The sequence below is a fragment of the Oreochromis aureus genome, linkage group 19 (genome assembly GCF_013358895.1).
Source record: "Oreochromis aureus strain Israel breed Guangdong linkage group 19, ZZ_aureus, whole genome shotgun sequence".
In the NCBI taxonomy this organism is placed as follows: Eukaryota; Metazoa; Chordata; class Actinopteri; order Cichliformes; family Cichlidae; genus Oreochromis; species Oreochromis aureus.
In genome coordinates, this window is record NC_052960.1 from 12,948,212 (window position 1) to 12,963,630 (window position 15,419).

The window sequence follows — 15,419 nt, forward strand, 5'->3', positions numbered from 1 at the left end:
CAATTTTATTTTATATATATATTTTTAAGCTATATAATTTAGAGAGATAACCTTTACCATTTAAGTGTTTCTGATGTTGACGATAGAAATTACAACAATTTAAAATATCTCAAATGAAATGAAATGCAAATCTTGTCAGAAGTTTCATAATCTTATTTTTACATTACATTGCAAGTTGTCACATGCACTATAATTGAAGTCATCTGCAGTTGAAAACAAACATACATGATGTGATGTCTTAGAAGTGGGTCAACACATCTTTTTAGATAATCAGAATCAAATATTTAATTTAATGTGTCTTTAAATATGAAGTGTATACTCAGTGAGGTTAGTGCCAGCTCTGTGTTCAGTGGTCTGAGTCAGAGTTTCTCTTCCACTTCAACAGCTGCAGTCAGTTTCTGCTGTAACAGCTCAGTGTCTCTGCAGTCTGACTGAGGGAGGTTTTTGTACGACTAAAAATCACAGTGTGAACACATCAGCACTGTTTATTACATGCACACTCTTACAGTAGTAAACTGCTGCATCTTCAGCCTGAACTCCACTGATGGTCATAGAGAAGTCAGAGCTGCTTCCACTGCCCCTAAATCGAGATGGTGTTCCTGAATGTCTTATGCTCACATGTCGAATTAGGAGCTTTGTGGTCTGTCCAGTTTTCTGTTGATACCAGAACATACACTGACCATCACCACAGCTAGCAACAGCTTGGCTGGTCCTACAGGTCAGAGTGACAGTGGATCCAGGAGTAGTTGTCAGAACTGGAGGTTGAGTCACAGTCACCTGACCGCTGCATCCTGCAGACAGAAACAAATCATTCATTTATCAGCAGAAATCAATGAGAGAAAAAGCAGCACATCATGTTTGAAATGTTGCTGAGTGAATGAACCTGTAAAACAGCAGCAGGTCAGCGTCCAGATGAGGATGGTGATGAGAGTCATGGTGGTTGTGCTTTCTGCTGTGTTGACTGACAGATGTGAGTCCTGCAGTGTTGAACTCACAGGACTATAAACCTTCTCAGTTCTCTGGAGGATCAGCTGATGATGCAAAGCCTCCTCTCTATGGAAATGATTTCTCTGCTCTCAACATACTGAGGGCAATGTGGAACAACCGAAGAAAATATTTACACTGGGAGTGCAACTGATGTGTCCATGGCTGCAAATGATACGTTTTATTTTGAGTGTGATTAGTATGAAATGTAAAGTATAGAAAATAGTGATATTTTTAACCATACTTTAAATTGGCTTTGTTAGTAGTCATTATCGAGGAGCATTTTGTTAAATACTCTGTTACAAAGACAGTAATTGTTTCTCTTTCCGGTTTGTAGATAGTCAAGATATTATCTTTATTTGTAGGAAAATTATTTTGTCCTTTTTAAAGCATTTTAGATTAAAAACTAGCATGAATTTAGCTGTTTAGCTTAAGTATTGGGGTAGCAGACATTTTCTAAGTGCTTAGATGCTTGTTCTGAGTGCAGGAGGTTTTTGTACGGCCGCTTACTGAGTTTGTATCACTGTGGTACACTTTTGGCGGAAGAACCAAACTCATCGTTGACTTTAAGTACCAAAAACTTTTACTTTGCACAACATGTAGTTTTAATGATACGTGTCTGATGAAAAAATAATCAATTTTATTTTTTGTATATGTTGCTAATAATAAAGGATAAATTGAAAACGTATTCTTTCCAAGCTGCAGTTAGTTAAATTCGTGGAATCAGAAAAGAACATATATCTATTTTCATTATAACTTTAGTATTTTTCCCCCCAAAAAATTAGAAAAGTCAAACTAAACTAATAAATAAAAATGTAACACTGCAGAAGAGCAGTGGTATTATTTTAATTCATTATTCCAATATCTGCTTATTTTTAGATTTGAAATGTGATCTGTATTTCTGTAAAAAGGTGATTTTTAAGAGTAACTGCAGATCTTCTTTGTTTTCATGGTTCATTAACTTTAAATGTAGTTTTAAAAGAAGTGAAAGAAACAGATGACAAAGATTTAACTGTTCACATGAGTGTTTTAGCTCTGTTCATTTATATGTAGGAACATTATCACAGCAATGAGTTATTCACTCTGAAGTATAATGCAATAGATATAGAAATAAATTACCATGTTACTGCCTTTCAAAGTTTCCTCACCTTTTTGACTCTCCTCTCCCTGCTCTCTACTCCAGTGGGTGTGTTGAGGCCCACCCTCACTGTCCTTCCTTCCTCCAAAGAGGAGGAGAATAAAAGCAGTGCCACTCTGGTGTGTCTGGCCACTGGGGGATTCCCCTCAGGTTGGAAACTGGGCTGGAAGGTGGGGGGCTGTAGCCCATCTTCAGGGCTGTCAAACAGCCTGGAGGTCTTGGGGACAGACGGCCGCTACAGCTGGAGCAGCACCCTGAGCCTCTCTGCAGACCAGTGGAGGAAGGCGGGCTCAGTGAGCTGTGAGGCCAGTCTGAGTGGACAGAGCCCCGTCACTCAAACCCTGGAGCCTGACCAGTGCTCAGAGTAGAGCTTCAGCAACACTTCCTGTCTACAAATGATGTTTTCGAATCTACAGATCTCTGTTCCAGTGTGTCTGTAAAACTATGTTTGATGTTTCGAGAAATTTTCATATTCATGTTCTGCTTCTTGCCCACTATAATAAGGAATGTAACTTACAGCATGAAATAAAAGTACAATAAAACACAGTGTTTGTACTTACTTAGTTTTGCAATATATATTTTATGTTTAATTATTAAACCTTATGCTGCATTGTGAATCTCATAGTTTTGCGCAACAGAGTTTAAGATAAAGCTTAACATGTTCATTATATTATAATTAAAATAGTGGTAGGGGTAAATTATGGGGATTGAATATTTTTTTCTATCAATGCATCAATTGCAGCAGCCATGTTTTAGAAAAGATAAAATTAAATGATATAAATTTTTATGTTAAAACTTCATATTTTAAACTTTTATTTTGTGTATGTGCTTGATGACTCTATTGTTGTGTTCAGTGGACCAGTTATTCTCATCACAGTCTCTTCACTACACTCTGCACCTGCAGCCTTCACTCAGACTGAAGGAGGTTTTTGTGCAGCTCTAAATCACTGTGTGCATACTCCACCAGTATGCACACCCATACAGTAATAATCTCCAGCATCTTCAGCCTGAAACCCACTGATGGTTAAAGTGTACTGAGAACCAGATCTACTGCCACTGAATCGAGATGGAGTTCCTGAGGAGCGAGTTGATGCTTGATATATAAGAAGTTTGGGAGGCTGTCCAGGTTTCTGAAGATACCAGCTGAGATCAGCACCAATATCTGAACTTCCTGTGGCGCTGATGGTCACAGTCCCACTAAGACTGACAGACTTGGATTTATCAGCCTGAGTAAGAAATTTATTGGCCGAGGAATCTGAAATAATAAACAAAATTAAATCTGATTAAAAAAATCTTGATAATCACTAGCGAAGATTATGATAAAACTAAAACATTTAAATGAAAAAGTTAATAAATGTTCAGAAATTCTCACCTTGCATTAGAAAACCCAACACGAGAGTCAGAGTTGTTAGCAACATCATCTTGATGCAGTTTTCAGTGTGTGTGCATGAAAACAGTTCAGACTCTCACTGAAAGGAGAACTTATACTCCAAAGATCAGTGATGCATAAAATCATGCAAAATGCATTTGGGCACATCTGGCCCTGTGAAACTGAGAGAAGGGGGAGTAAGATAACTCTCCATATCCCTGTGGACTGAATATGCAGAAATGTGACTTCCCACTTCCATGTCTGTGGCTTTCTTATCTTTGCAAGATTATCCAAGGAAGCCTTTGGTCTTTTCAACCATAGATTGTCACAGACTGCCCTCTGCTGACAATCCAAATTCACGACAACTCTTTTGGTAAATGTCCATGATCATGTGTATCAGTTAATCTTGGTGCTTAATCTGTGACATTAGAAACACTGGGAAACACTGCATAGACCAAGATTGTATCGCAACAACAGTGTTCCAAGCTTTAAATATTCATGTATAAGTTTTCATTGGCTCCTAGATTACCTTAATCATTAATCTCATGTCAAAATCCCAGTATTACATCTCATTCTATAAACCAAATTTAATGAGTCAAGAAACTGGTTTGGTAAAACGTTTCTGCAAAACTCTGAACATCGTCTCTTGCAGTCAAACACATCTTTTGTAGTTTTCCCATTGTGATGAAAAATTAAAAACATTGAAGGCAGAATTTCAACAGAGCTTATCAACACATTATCTCTTGAACAAACATCTCTAAAATTGTTGCATTTTGTTGCTACTGATGTGATGAAACTACTGTGAGTGAGTTCAGAGTGCACAGCAGGCATATGTGAGCTGACGGTGGATCCAGAAATAGATGGAAACCATTTGAATGAAGTGATGAAGATGAACACAAAGATCAGGAACAGCAATTTCAAATGAAATTTTAGTAACCTTGTTAGACTACATTTTTGCACGTGCAATGAGAACCCATAAGTTACATGTCCTGAACAATATTTGTTTTGTACTTTGGTTGTTTGCTGTAAGGTTTTGTCTACTCAGATTGCTGTGACTCAGCTTGTGAACACAAAGAAATCCGTGGGTGAGGTGGTTTTTGTTACATAAATGTAAAGCTGGAAGGCTGCAGGCAGTGGCTACTTCCATTGTCAAAATAATTATTTTCTTTTATAAAAAACCTGATTTGTTTTATTAGATAAAAACGTCAAACACTTTTAAAAATTTACTTTACTGCAACAGCTTACTGCAGGTTTTTCATATATCCTGGTTGCCAACTTTATTGAATCTAATTTACAACGAATTAAGGCAATGCTGAAGGCAAAAGGCGGTCCAAGATGTACCTAATAAATTGGCTGAAGAGTGCACATCTATGTAGTATATGCTTGTGTTTAATTAACATTACTATGACATACACCTTTGACACAAGAGTGTGTGTTTCCTTTTGTTTCAATAAAACCTCTTCTGAGAAAATGTGTTTGTATTTGCTTTCAGTGGAAGGTCAACTTCACTGCTACCACTGACAGTACGTTACTGGCCTTACTCTTTCTTTCTTACAAGAAGAATCTTGCAAGAACTTTTTATACATTTATACAGCTTTTTAGTACATTCTGGTTAGCATCAGACAGACGTTTTCTGATAGAAATGTAAACACCTTATGCAGATTTCCCAAGTTTTTCTTAAAAATTATTACCTGCCTAGACAGGTGTCCAAACAACAGTTAAAGTTATAGGCCGCTGCGATTGAGAATTAGCACGTTTATTAGTGTGCATGGATACACACTGATAAAACTTAGTAAACAGTCAAGCCTTATAAGTTAAATATTAAATTCATCCGGTGAACTGCAGAGGTCCCTGGATGTGTGGGGAAATTAAAGCATTTTAAGGATGATAGCGGCCCAATACACTAGCAATGTCTTCTGGACCTCCAAATGACTGAGCTTCTTCTGCTGCTGCCCTGCAGCACCAGAACGTGGGCAGCACAAACTGTTTATTTCATCAACTGTAGCGGTCAGCGTTCCTCAGTCGAGCTTTGTGATTGGTCAGACACATCCAGGCTCCTCCCCTCTGCCACCACAGCCCGGCGGAGTCATCGGACACTCTCACAGCGGCAAGTTTTCGGGCAAGTTATCAAACAAAGGTTAGTAACTAAACCGCCCGTTTTCTTATAAACTCCTCGAATTTGGGGTCATGTAACATTTGTTTTGTTTTCCTTGCGTTTTTGTTTCGGTCGCAGGCTCGGGAAGGCCCGAAAATGAGTCACTTTAAGGAGCGCTTCGTGACTCTGCTCCATGAGAAGAACTTTGTGACTGATCAGTTGGCAACACTGGAGCAAAAAACAGGAGTGAAGAGAGAGTATATCGCCTTGGGTATGTTAACAGCTCACTAGAATAAACGAACAGCTAGCTACACAAATGTACTTTAAAACACTGGGGGTGTTTATTAACTTTTGCTTAGGAGTTACCCCTCTCCTCCTTGGCACAACCTTCGTGTTAAACAAGTATGCCAACGTTAGCTTTTTAGCTGATAAGCTGTCACGCAAACGGAAACTGGCACACAGTTGTGGTTGCAGTGTTCGTGAGTAGTAGTTGTTTCGTATCCTCCCTCTGTCTGTTAGCTGGCTCATTTTATTTCTCTCTCATGCAAGAATACCAAAGTTCATCCAGCTCAGGCCCTAATGCTTCATTATTGCGTTTGACCTGGTTTAAAAGTACAAACACACACACCTATATGTACACACACACAAATCTATTTCGAAGCGTTGCTGCTGAATGAACTGCTTCTAATATTCGAGATCCACCACCAGCTGATCTCAGGGGTATTTTTGTCATGTCCTGAAATATCCAGGGGCAGAAATGGAGGGAGATTCTAGGATGACTGGTTATACAGCTGCAAACAGATCCACTCCTTTATTGCAAACGACGCCCCATACTCCTTAGCTGTTGGGAGTTTTGTTTTGACGCTACTTTGTAGTCAGTTTGCACAGTTAAAGTCAATAAATGTCAGACACCTCAGGCAAGGTTGTGCTTAGGATGCCACTCAGCTACAGGAAACACCAGGGTGACCTACATTCAAACTCACTGTCTTTACTCTCAGTTGATCAAAAATGGTTGTCTGTTCATGGCAGAACAATGGCATGCCTTCAGATAACAAATTTCAAGGTCGCAAAGGATGAGAATCTTTAGTACTGTATGTGAAGTGCGTTGTTTGAATACTACATACTAAAACCTGAATACAGGCAAAGATAAGAAGTGCTAACAAACAGTACTCCAACATAAGTACTGAAAGAAAGAGTAAGGCCAGTAACGTACTGTCAGTGGTAGCAGTGAAGTTGACCTTCCACTGAAAGCAAATACAAACACATTTTCTCAGAAGAGGTTTAACCTCCTGAGACCCGAACTCTTCCACGACATGCATTTTTAATTTCTCTTTGATATTTGGGCATATTGGGGCCCGATGAATGTAAAAACAAAGAATTACCAGATTTTTATTTTTTTTTTTTACCTTATTTTTGTTTTTAAGAAAAATGAGAGCCACAAATGAGGATATTCATTTAAAATTTTGATAGAACAGTAGCAGTATAATGTCCTCGTAAGTGGATATCAGGCCCATGTAGAGCAAAATTGAGTATTTTGGTCTAAATAACCCAAAATGTGATGTCCACATATGTGGACGGCAGGTCCTAGGAGGTTAAAAAAGATGACTTTAAAAAAGTACATTTGGGGACTTTGTTGATAATTGAAGGTTTAATAAAGCTCTATCACCAATATTTCATCAGCAGATTTATTTTTATGTAACAAATACTACATATTTTGGGAAGGATCCTTCAAAAGAACTATGGCTTTTATATATGTGTATACACAAAACAAAACATGTCATACTTTTTCATTAATGTAAAAAAGAAATTACACACAACATTTCAAATCTATACACACGTGTAGCATAGAAAAGCCAAACGCTGCAATCGAATGACATATTAAGCACAAGCAATTTTTTTTTGTAGACTTTTTCTGGTTTTACTGGAAGTGGTTAACCGTTAAACACGTGGCAGTAAGCCTTAGTAAGAACCATGTTGGGCATGCCTGCTGTTGTTGTATGGGCTTATATTTTCATATATATATATATATATATGCAAAAAGCCAGTGTAAGTAAGGCGATTTTGTACTCAAGTTGATGTTGAACACCGTCTATCTCAAGTACTTCAGAATGATTCCAGTTACACAATTGCTCTCAAAAGATTGATAAAACAACCACTTGCACAGACAGTTGCTGTCAGTCAGTGTTTCTGTTTTAGATCTACATGCAAGTACTTCAATGTTTTGTTTTGTTTTCCCACACCCTCCAGCAGACTGAATTGCAAAACAAATATTCTGGACTGTATGTAAACACTTCTACCTGTCTCTACCCTATAATTAATTAGAACCACACAGAGGTGCCAAATTATACCATGCCTTGTCCTGTTTGCAGAAATATCTGCTTAGCGTCTGGCCAATTTGTAAGTGCCATTATAACGCTTACTTGATATTACGTCCACATTTTCGGGTAAAACTGTGTTGTACACTGAAAAACATTTGAGTACAATAAATTATTTTCTGATGGCTCACTATAATGTGCTGGACTTCACTTTGATCTGAGCTAGTTCAATAACTAAGCTTTGCAACTGTCTGCTGTTTAGCTGAGAGACATCTCAAGTTCATGCTGACTCCTGCAACACTCTGAAGTGTGAATACTAGAGATGGCACGATACCACTTTTTTATGTCCGATACCGATACCGATATCATAAATTTGGATATCTGCCGATACCGATATGAATCCGATATAGTGTGTTTTTTAATCAATAAAACTGTTTTTTTAATATCTTGCTGCATTTTGTATAAGTTCATACTCAAGTTTAAATAAACAATAACACTAAAGCTATCCTGTTATACCTGTATGTAAAAAATACACTGCACCCAAAATATTTTATAGTTCAGCAACACTGATCAATCTAATAAACTTAAACCTACTCCAGCCTCCCTATTCTGGTATTTTAAAGAGTACTTAGCAGAAATATTAAGCAACCTAACTAATAGGGTTGCAAACTCCCAGCAAAAAAAAATAGGGAACCACCCCCCACCCTCCACGTCATGATGCTTAATCGATGTAATCAACTTTAATTTGATGCAGGGTGAAAAAAAATGCACAGAATTAAATTATTTTTCAAGAATAATTAAATAGATTCAACATCTTTCTTCAACAGAATTGCAGACTGCACAGATGGTATCTTCCCAAAGGAAAAGTACTATAGCTTACTAGGGTATATTAGACTTAACAGTTACTATATACAGTAATGGACTTCTATACATTTTACATCAGATTAAAACTTTAGGTGTAAGATTCAGATAATTATTTATTAAAAGCTAGACATTTTAAATGAGAATAAGAAAGAAAAGTATGTCTTTTGTGCCCCCTTTTCCCTGTTAATGCCCTATCGGCCCCCTGGCTAAACTTTGCTAGATCCGCCCCTGCACAGTTACCAGCCGTCAGCTACGTAGAAAAGGATCCTGGTGTAGAAAGTAATATTAAATAAATTCTAACAACAGCTTATCAAGGTTAAACGTGCTGCTGTTGTTCCGCCGCTGGTTTCCTCTTTCTGGTGCAAAGTGGGCCAAAAACAAAGAAGAGAGACGGACTCGCGACAGAAAAGTCGATCAGCTGATCGTTAAGCAGTTTCACGATTGAAGTAGCTGCAGGAAGGTGAGGGAGAGAGAGAGAGAGAGGCAGTCGCTCCATATATCGGTTGTTAAGCTTAACATAGGAACGCTTTACAAACACTCAGAGATGAACTTACACACTTGCTTTACTTCTCTCTGGGATAACTTCCTCGGAGATGAAATGCTGGTTTGGTAGCAAGGCTCTATCACGTGAGCACACTGCTCCGACGTGCTACGGTTATGAGCCGAGTTACACCGTGTCGCAAGTTTTGTGAGGAGGTTTTTTTTATATTTAATGTATCGGATTACATTTTAATTTCTCACCGATATCCGATCCAGTAATTTACGTCAGTATCGGACTGATACCGATACGTAATATCGGATCGGTCCATCTCTAGTGAATACTAATGTGCTGACTGGAGTAGAGATGCCTCAAGTCAGCTGTGTGCAGCCAGTTGACTGGGTGTTAGTAGTTGTGCATAAACTTCATGTTTTTAAAGCCAACTTCCACCCCCCACCCACTGTACTCATAACAATGGGTCTTTGTCATCATTTGAAATTAAGTCAAACTGGATTTTTAGCTGAGCTTCAAAAATTATGTAAAAAAATACTTTTGAGTCATTCATCACAAGATCACACATCTATGTAATGACTTCTGTGCACATTTTCAGTTGTTCCACAACAAAGATGTTAATGAATATAGATACACAGTTATTGTCCAAGAGAACTCCATGAGTTTCTTTGTCCTATTATTAACTGCTATAATAAAAATCAAGCAGTTGTGGTTTCCTTATTTATCCCGTTTCTTAACTACTTATTCATTTCAGGGTTATGAAGTAATGACTCTATGTAAGCTGTCAAAATCTAGTGGGGAAAAAAGCATTTTCTTTATTGCTGGCACATTGGTTTGAAAATTACCATATGCTTTTAGTGCTTTGTGCTGCAGCTGGTGTGTTTATTCACACTGGCCATTGTCTGTAACCTAGCCTGGGGTCTTCGCTGTCAACCGGTTCTTCCAGTTTGGTCTTCATTAGGGAGAGAGAGAGCGTGAGCTGGATAGGCTGGGATCAGCACAGATATTTGTTTATGAGCTGTGACAAACAAATGAGATGTAAAGAGCAGGCAATGGTTACAACAGCATCATATGCTTTTAGTGCTTTTGATAATGTATGACCTTTTATATTAGCTGAATTTAAATGAACAGTTGAGTTTTGCATAAATTTGAATAGTATATTGAAGTACTGACATCTACAGTACCTTGGAGATTACACATTGTTTATTTTTGTTCTGTTTTACATCAACTCGCTATGGAGTCACCTTAGTTACATTTTATACTGACTCTCTGTGTGTTAATCAACTCTGCATTGCTTGAAACTCCACCTGCCTCTGAAAGCTACCAGCTGTTCATCCCCGCAGAGATCAGTAGCAGGGATATAGTATTATTAATGTATTTAGTAAGCAGTAACTGGGCTACGAGCAGTGTACCAATATTCCTTGTTTGTTTTCTTGATAATTTTAGCAAATATTTTTATGATTAAAAATATTGCAAATGCATATATAAATATGTTGCAGGGATCAGAGGTGACCCCACTTGGTCACTTAGAAGTTTAAACCTGTTTTTTCAGGTTTACATGAATAGAGTTTCTACGAAATTTTGATAAGATGTTATTTAAAACTCAGTGTTGAAAAAGCTGAAGAAATATTATTGGGAAAATAATAATTTGATGATGTACTAGAAATGTAAGGATGAAACTCTAGTATGTGACAGAAATGGGTAGGTAAACCTTTGCATGCTAAACTGTAGTGTGTATCTGCTGTTTGTTAATCGAATTCAAAGTTACCAGTTTGCAGTTCTGCAGTATTTCTGGTTTTTCAGTTACATGTTTATTATCTTTATTCATGGCTATATCATGGCTTAATGCTGTGTTCTAGACCATATTATATTATCCATATACCATTTTCATCATTTTATTAATTTGGCAGTTATTAGGTTATAAAATGACAGAAAACTGTTTCAAAAATCTGAGTCCCTATGATGAAATTTATGACGATGCATTCCCAGAAATACTCAGTTTACTTTTTAACATGACAGAGAGTAATTTCGTGCCAGTCAATAAATAAGGAACTTGAGTCATTTCCACTCAAAGTCAGTCTGTTTCCTTAGACACAAAGTATACACACTGAATTGGGAAGTCATGTTTTTAAGATACTGATTGAATTATAGTTTCACATACTGCACACTATCATAAACATATTATTTTAAGTTGCATAAAACCTGTGGTGTTTGTGGAGTCGATCATGCCTGAGGTGTGTAGGCTTGAACTTTATACTTTCCTGTGGCTGCATGAGCTTTGAAATATATTTTTAAAAAAATCAACTCTTGTTTTGGCTGCATTAATATCAGTAATTGGTGTGTGTTCAGTGCTCCTCCTGATCCTGGTTCTGTGTTTTCCTCATATCCTGCTGTGAGACACACACAGTAATGTAGCTTGACATTAGAAGTGTTTGTAAAGTAACTGGATAACCTTACACTCCCCCTCCCTGTCGCGCCGTCTGCTCTCAGCTCACTGCCGCCTCTCGTGTTTCTCTCTCTGCAGGTTTCCTGAGTTTTGTTGCGATATATCTTCTGTTTGGATATGGAGCCTCACTACTCTGCAACCTGATTGGATTTGTCTATCCAGCATATTTCTCGTATGTATGACATCTGTTCAAAAAAATGTCCACTCTAATATATGAACACTTCTTTTAGAATCCAAAGTTCAATGTCAACCCAACCCAAGACTGCTATTACTAATACTAATTGTGGCCTTTTTCAAGGTAGTCAGTCTGATAATACCAGTTCATATCTGTGTTACTGATGCGTTTTAGTGGAATGCTCCATTGTTAATCATTAAATATCCTTGATAAGACTAGTGCTTTACCTGCTGTAACATGAAAATGAACATGACAAAAGTCTATTTTGCCTCTTGTATTTAACAGACTTTTAGAGATTGCTGACCATTTCCTATTCTTTCAGTGTTATTATGAAAGGCAGGTTAGATTAAATCAGTGTAAACATGCATTGCTTGCATGCCTGTGTGTATGTTGAAGCATGTATGTGTCATTTCTTTACTTCTTACTGGCTGTAAAATTAGGTTTTTCTATCTGATTTTCTTTTCTACAGGATTGTTTCTTTGTGTAACTGAAGCTCAATAAGACAATAATGCGGGCAATACAATGAAACGAAAATGCTTTACTAAAAAAGGCTACATTGAAAAATAAGTTTGACTAACTTCGCTAAAGAATTTATTTTTACATAGAAGAATTTTGGTGTGGGATGATTACAGTGGGCAGTAACTCCTTCAGTGTACATATTGGAATAAATTCTGATATTCTTACTGTTGACCAACTTTCAGCTCACCAAATCACATCATGCATGTCCCCATGAGACCACCTGTACTACAGCCACAAATTTTTGTAGAAACTAACAGAGCTGCATGTAAGAACGTAAATGTCTGATGGAGTTAAACAGACTTTATCAGCTCGCTAATACAAAGTGATGTGCAGTGATTTGCACTAATGGGAGAGAAGCACAGATAATAGTTGAATTTGTGGTTTTCAAGTGGTCATCATGTGTACCTTCTGCTTCTGGCAGCATTCTGGACACTACTTCCAGTAGTGAATTCATCTCCAGGTCTGTGTTTGGGAAAGGGCAACTTGAGACAGTGTCTCTACAAGTTATGGGTTTTTTTTCCCCCTATAGTTCATGTAGCTTTGCAGAATACATTGACCCTCTCCTTTCGTGAATTTCTTGTTGTACAGTGCTGCTAATTGTCACATTCACATAATATCGTCATATCAGGTTTAGAGTTTAGACTTTTCATGTTAATGTACCATGGATGTCGTGACCTCATCAGTCTCTTGTTCTCCTCTCCATTCAGTATTAAGGCCATCGAGAGCAATATTAAGGAGGATGACACACAGTGGCTCACCTACTGGGTTGTTTACGGACTCTTCAGCGTTGTTGAGTTCTTCTCTGACATCTTCCTCTTCTGGTTCCCCTTTTACTATGCTGGCAAGGTAGGCTGACATTTTAATATGGTTTTTGTGGTTATTTTGTACATTATCACTGTATGCAGCTGACACTGGCCCAAGTCTGCTCACACTGTCATGCCATAGATAGTCATACTGTCTTGAATTACATAAGGGCAGATGGCTTTTCTTTTACAGTGGCACTTGCCAACACCACCCTCTTGTGGACATTTTGTGTAACTGCTAAATAAAGAATGCACTATGCAGAAATGTTTTTCCCATATAAAAAAAATAATAACAATAATAATATGACATAATGGAAACTAAAAGCCACCATACTGATGAAACACTGTGGTCTTATTGTTATGACAATTTTGGCTCACCTTCATTAAAACACTATGCTTATATTGAAAACCTTAATCGCAGTATACATTTGTTGATTGAACTTCTAAGACTGCAGCTAACCTTTCATTTTCATTATCAGCCAAGAACTGCATGCTTGTACCATCTATCAGTATAAAATGTATAGCTCTCCCTTTTATTATAACAGAAAATGTGCTCTTTCTACAGTGTTTGTTCCTCATATGGTGTATGGCTCCGGTAACGTGGAATGGCTCCGAAATCCTGTACAAGCGCGTGATCCGACCATTTTTTCTGAAACACCAGGCCACCATGGACAGTATGGTCAGCGATCTGAGTGCCAAGGCTAAGAACATAACTGAGACCGTCACAAAGGAGGGTGAGCCCTTCACAGTGTACATGCAAGTACAGCCACGTTTATACTCTGCATGTATCGCAGCAACACATTAATACACCAGACGAACTTGTGCATGACCACACAGTTTCACACTGTCAAAATATATCCTCATATACACCAGTCTTATATTTTTCATGTATTTTCTATAAAATATTATGGGTTTTTTTCTGTTCTGTTTTTTCCTTCCCTGTATTTTTCATCAGCTGTTAACCGGGCCCTCAACCACGAAAAGGACCAGTAAGAAACATGGGAAAGCTGAGTGACAGGAAATATATGTGATTTCACTTTTGGATTCCCCTCCTCCTCCTTCTGTGACACAGTGGTGACTGGTTTCCATCCTCTCTTCACATCATGGAAGCGTCACACTTCTAAAATAAATAAAGCCGTTTTTACTTCTACATCAGTTTACTCCTGTTGGTACTGCTAAGGCAATTGGTGAAACTGTGACCTGTTTTGTGAGCTTTTCTTTTTGTTTGTTTGTTTTAGTGTGACAAAATATGTTAACATAAAAGAAAAATACAGTTTTAAACCTGCAAGTGCTCTGAATAGTGGGCATGTCGGCAGTGTTGTCTAACTGAGCCACTAGTGACAGAAAACCAAGGTTGAATAACAGTATAGTTATAAAAGCAGGTTACCCTAATATGTGTTCTTTTTTTCTCTTTTTTTTAAATTGACAATCAAAACTGGAACGCTTGGGTCATTGGTGTCTTCTTGCTTTTACAAGCTTTATTTTTGCCTGTGCAAAGCAGAATTTAAAGCTTGTTATGAAGGTTCTCAGTCTTTAACTTGACTTCTATGTTTTTTGATGTCTTAATTTATCACCTTGTAATGATGAAGCAATAAAACTGGACCCCTGGTGCTGCTGCGTCTGTCTTTACTATCTGTTTCTTTGAGAATCCGTTTTCCAATCACTTCACATAGTGCCAAATGGGATTTTATTTGTTCTGGATTGCAACATTCACGCAACAGCGATTTTTATTTTTTATTTATTTTTTAGCAGAGCTAGTGAATCAAGGAAATTGTGCCGCTTGATCTGTAACCTGTGAGGATTTTGGTCTTTACAGCAGTATTTATTTTTTTAATATAGAATTTTATCTGCAGTAATTTTAAAACTGGCGTATACCTACCTAAGATTTAAACATGTTTACCAGTTTCTCATTTCTGTATAATAACTTATAGCGTAATTTCAGACCAGAGGTCACAGGAAATGTTATTTAATGTTTTTATTTTGGGGTTTGTTGCAGGGAAAATACCACTGTCACAGTCTCTTTATTACTTGATCTTTTGACCTGTCCCCTGTAGTACATTTACCAGCTTTCAGATAGCCCAACCACCCACGCATTAATTTGTGTTTTCCTCTCTATTCACGCTTGAGGAGCTCTGAATGGGATTTCCTTTGTGATTGTGCGCTGGATGTAATTCTTTGGAAATGGTGGATGGAGCCAGTGCGGTGGCCACACTCCACCTCA

At 37.7% G+C, this 15,419-nt stretch overlaps 1 protein-coding gene and 2 gene segments (V, D, J or C); 1 reads left to right on the top strand and 2 right to left on the bottom strand.

Moving 5' to 3' along the window:
- LOC120434872 overlaps window positions 1–1,764 on the bottom strand; it is a 42,899-nt gene extending 41,135 nt beyond the window's left edge. Inside the window, 2 exon segments of the V gene segment in view lie at window positions 473–791; window positions 884–1,764. Coding sequence covers window positions 473–791; window positions 884–935 — 371 coding nt within the window.
- A 1,298-nt stretch (window positions 1,765–3,062) lies between these two features.
- LOC116318015 lies at window positions 3,063–3,560 on the bottom strand. The segment is given in 2 exon segments: window positions 3,063–3,377; window positions 3,495–3,560. Coding segments are annotated over 2 exon segments (360 nt in total).
- A 1,921-nt stretch (window positions 3,561–5,481) lies between these two features.
- On the top strand, window positions 5,482–14,815 carry zgc:101744 (uncharacterized protein LOC541409 homolog). Of its 2 annotated transcripts, none has more exons than XM_031736931.2 (6): window positions 5,482–5,628; window positions 5,725–5,857; window positions 11,780–11,873; window positions 13,103–13,241; window positions 13,764–13,954; window positions 14,154–14,815. In XM_031736931.2, the coding sequence occupies exons 2-6, from the start codon at window positions 5,743–5,745 to the stop codon at window positions 14,158–14,160; spliced, it is 546 nt and encodes a 181-aa protein (XP_031592791.1). In that variant the 5' UTR covers window positions 5,482–5,628; window positions 5,725–5,742; the 3' UTR covers window positions 14,161–14,815. The 2 variants fall into 2 exon arrangements, with proteins under 2 accessions (XP_031592791.1, XP_031592790.1); XM_031736930.2 differs by having other exon boundaries at window positions 5,483–5,628; window positions 13,764–13,932.
- Window positions 14,816–15,419: the final 604 nt, after the last annotated feature.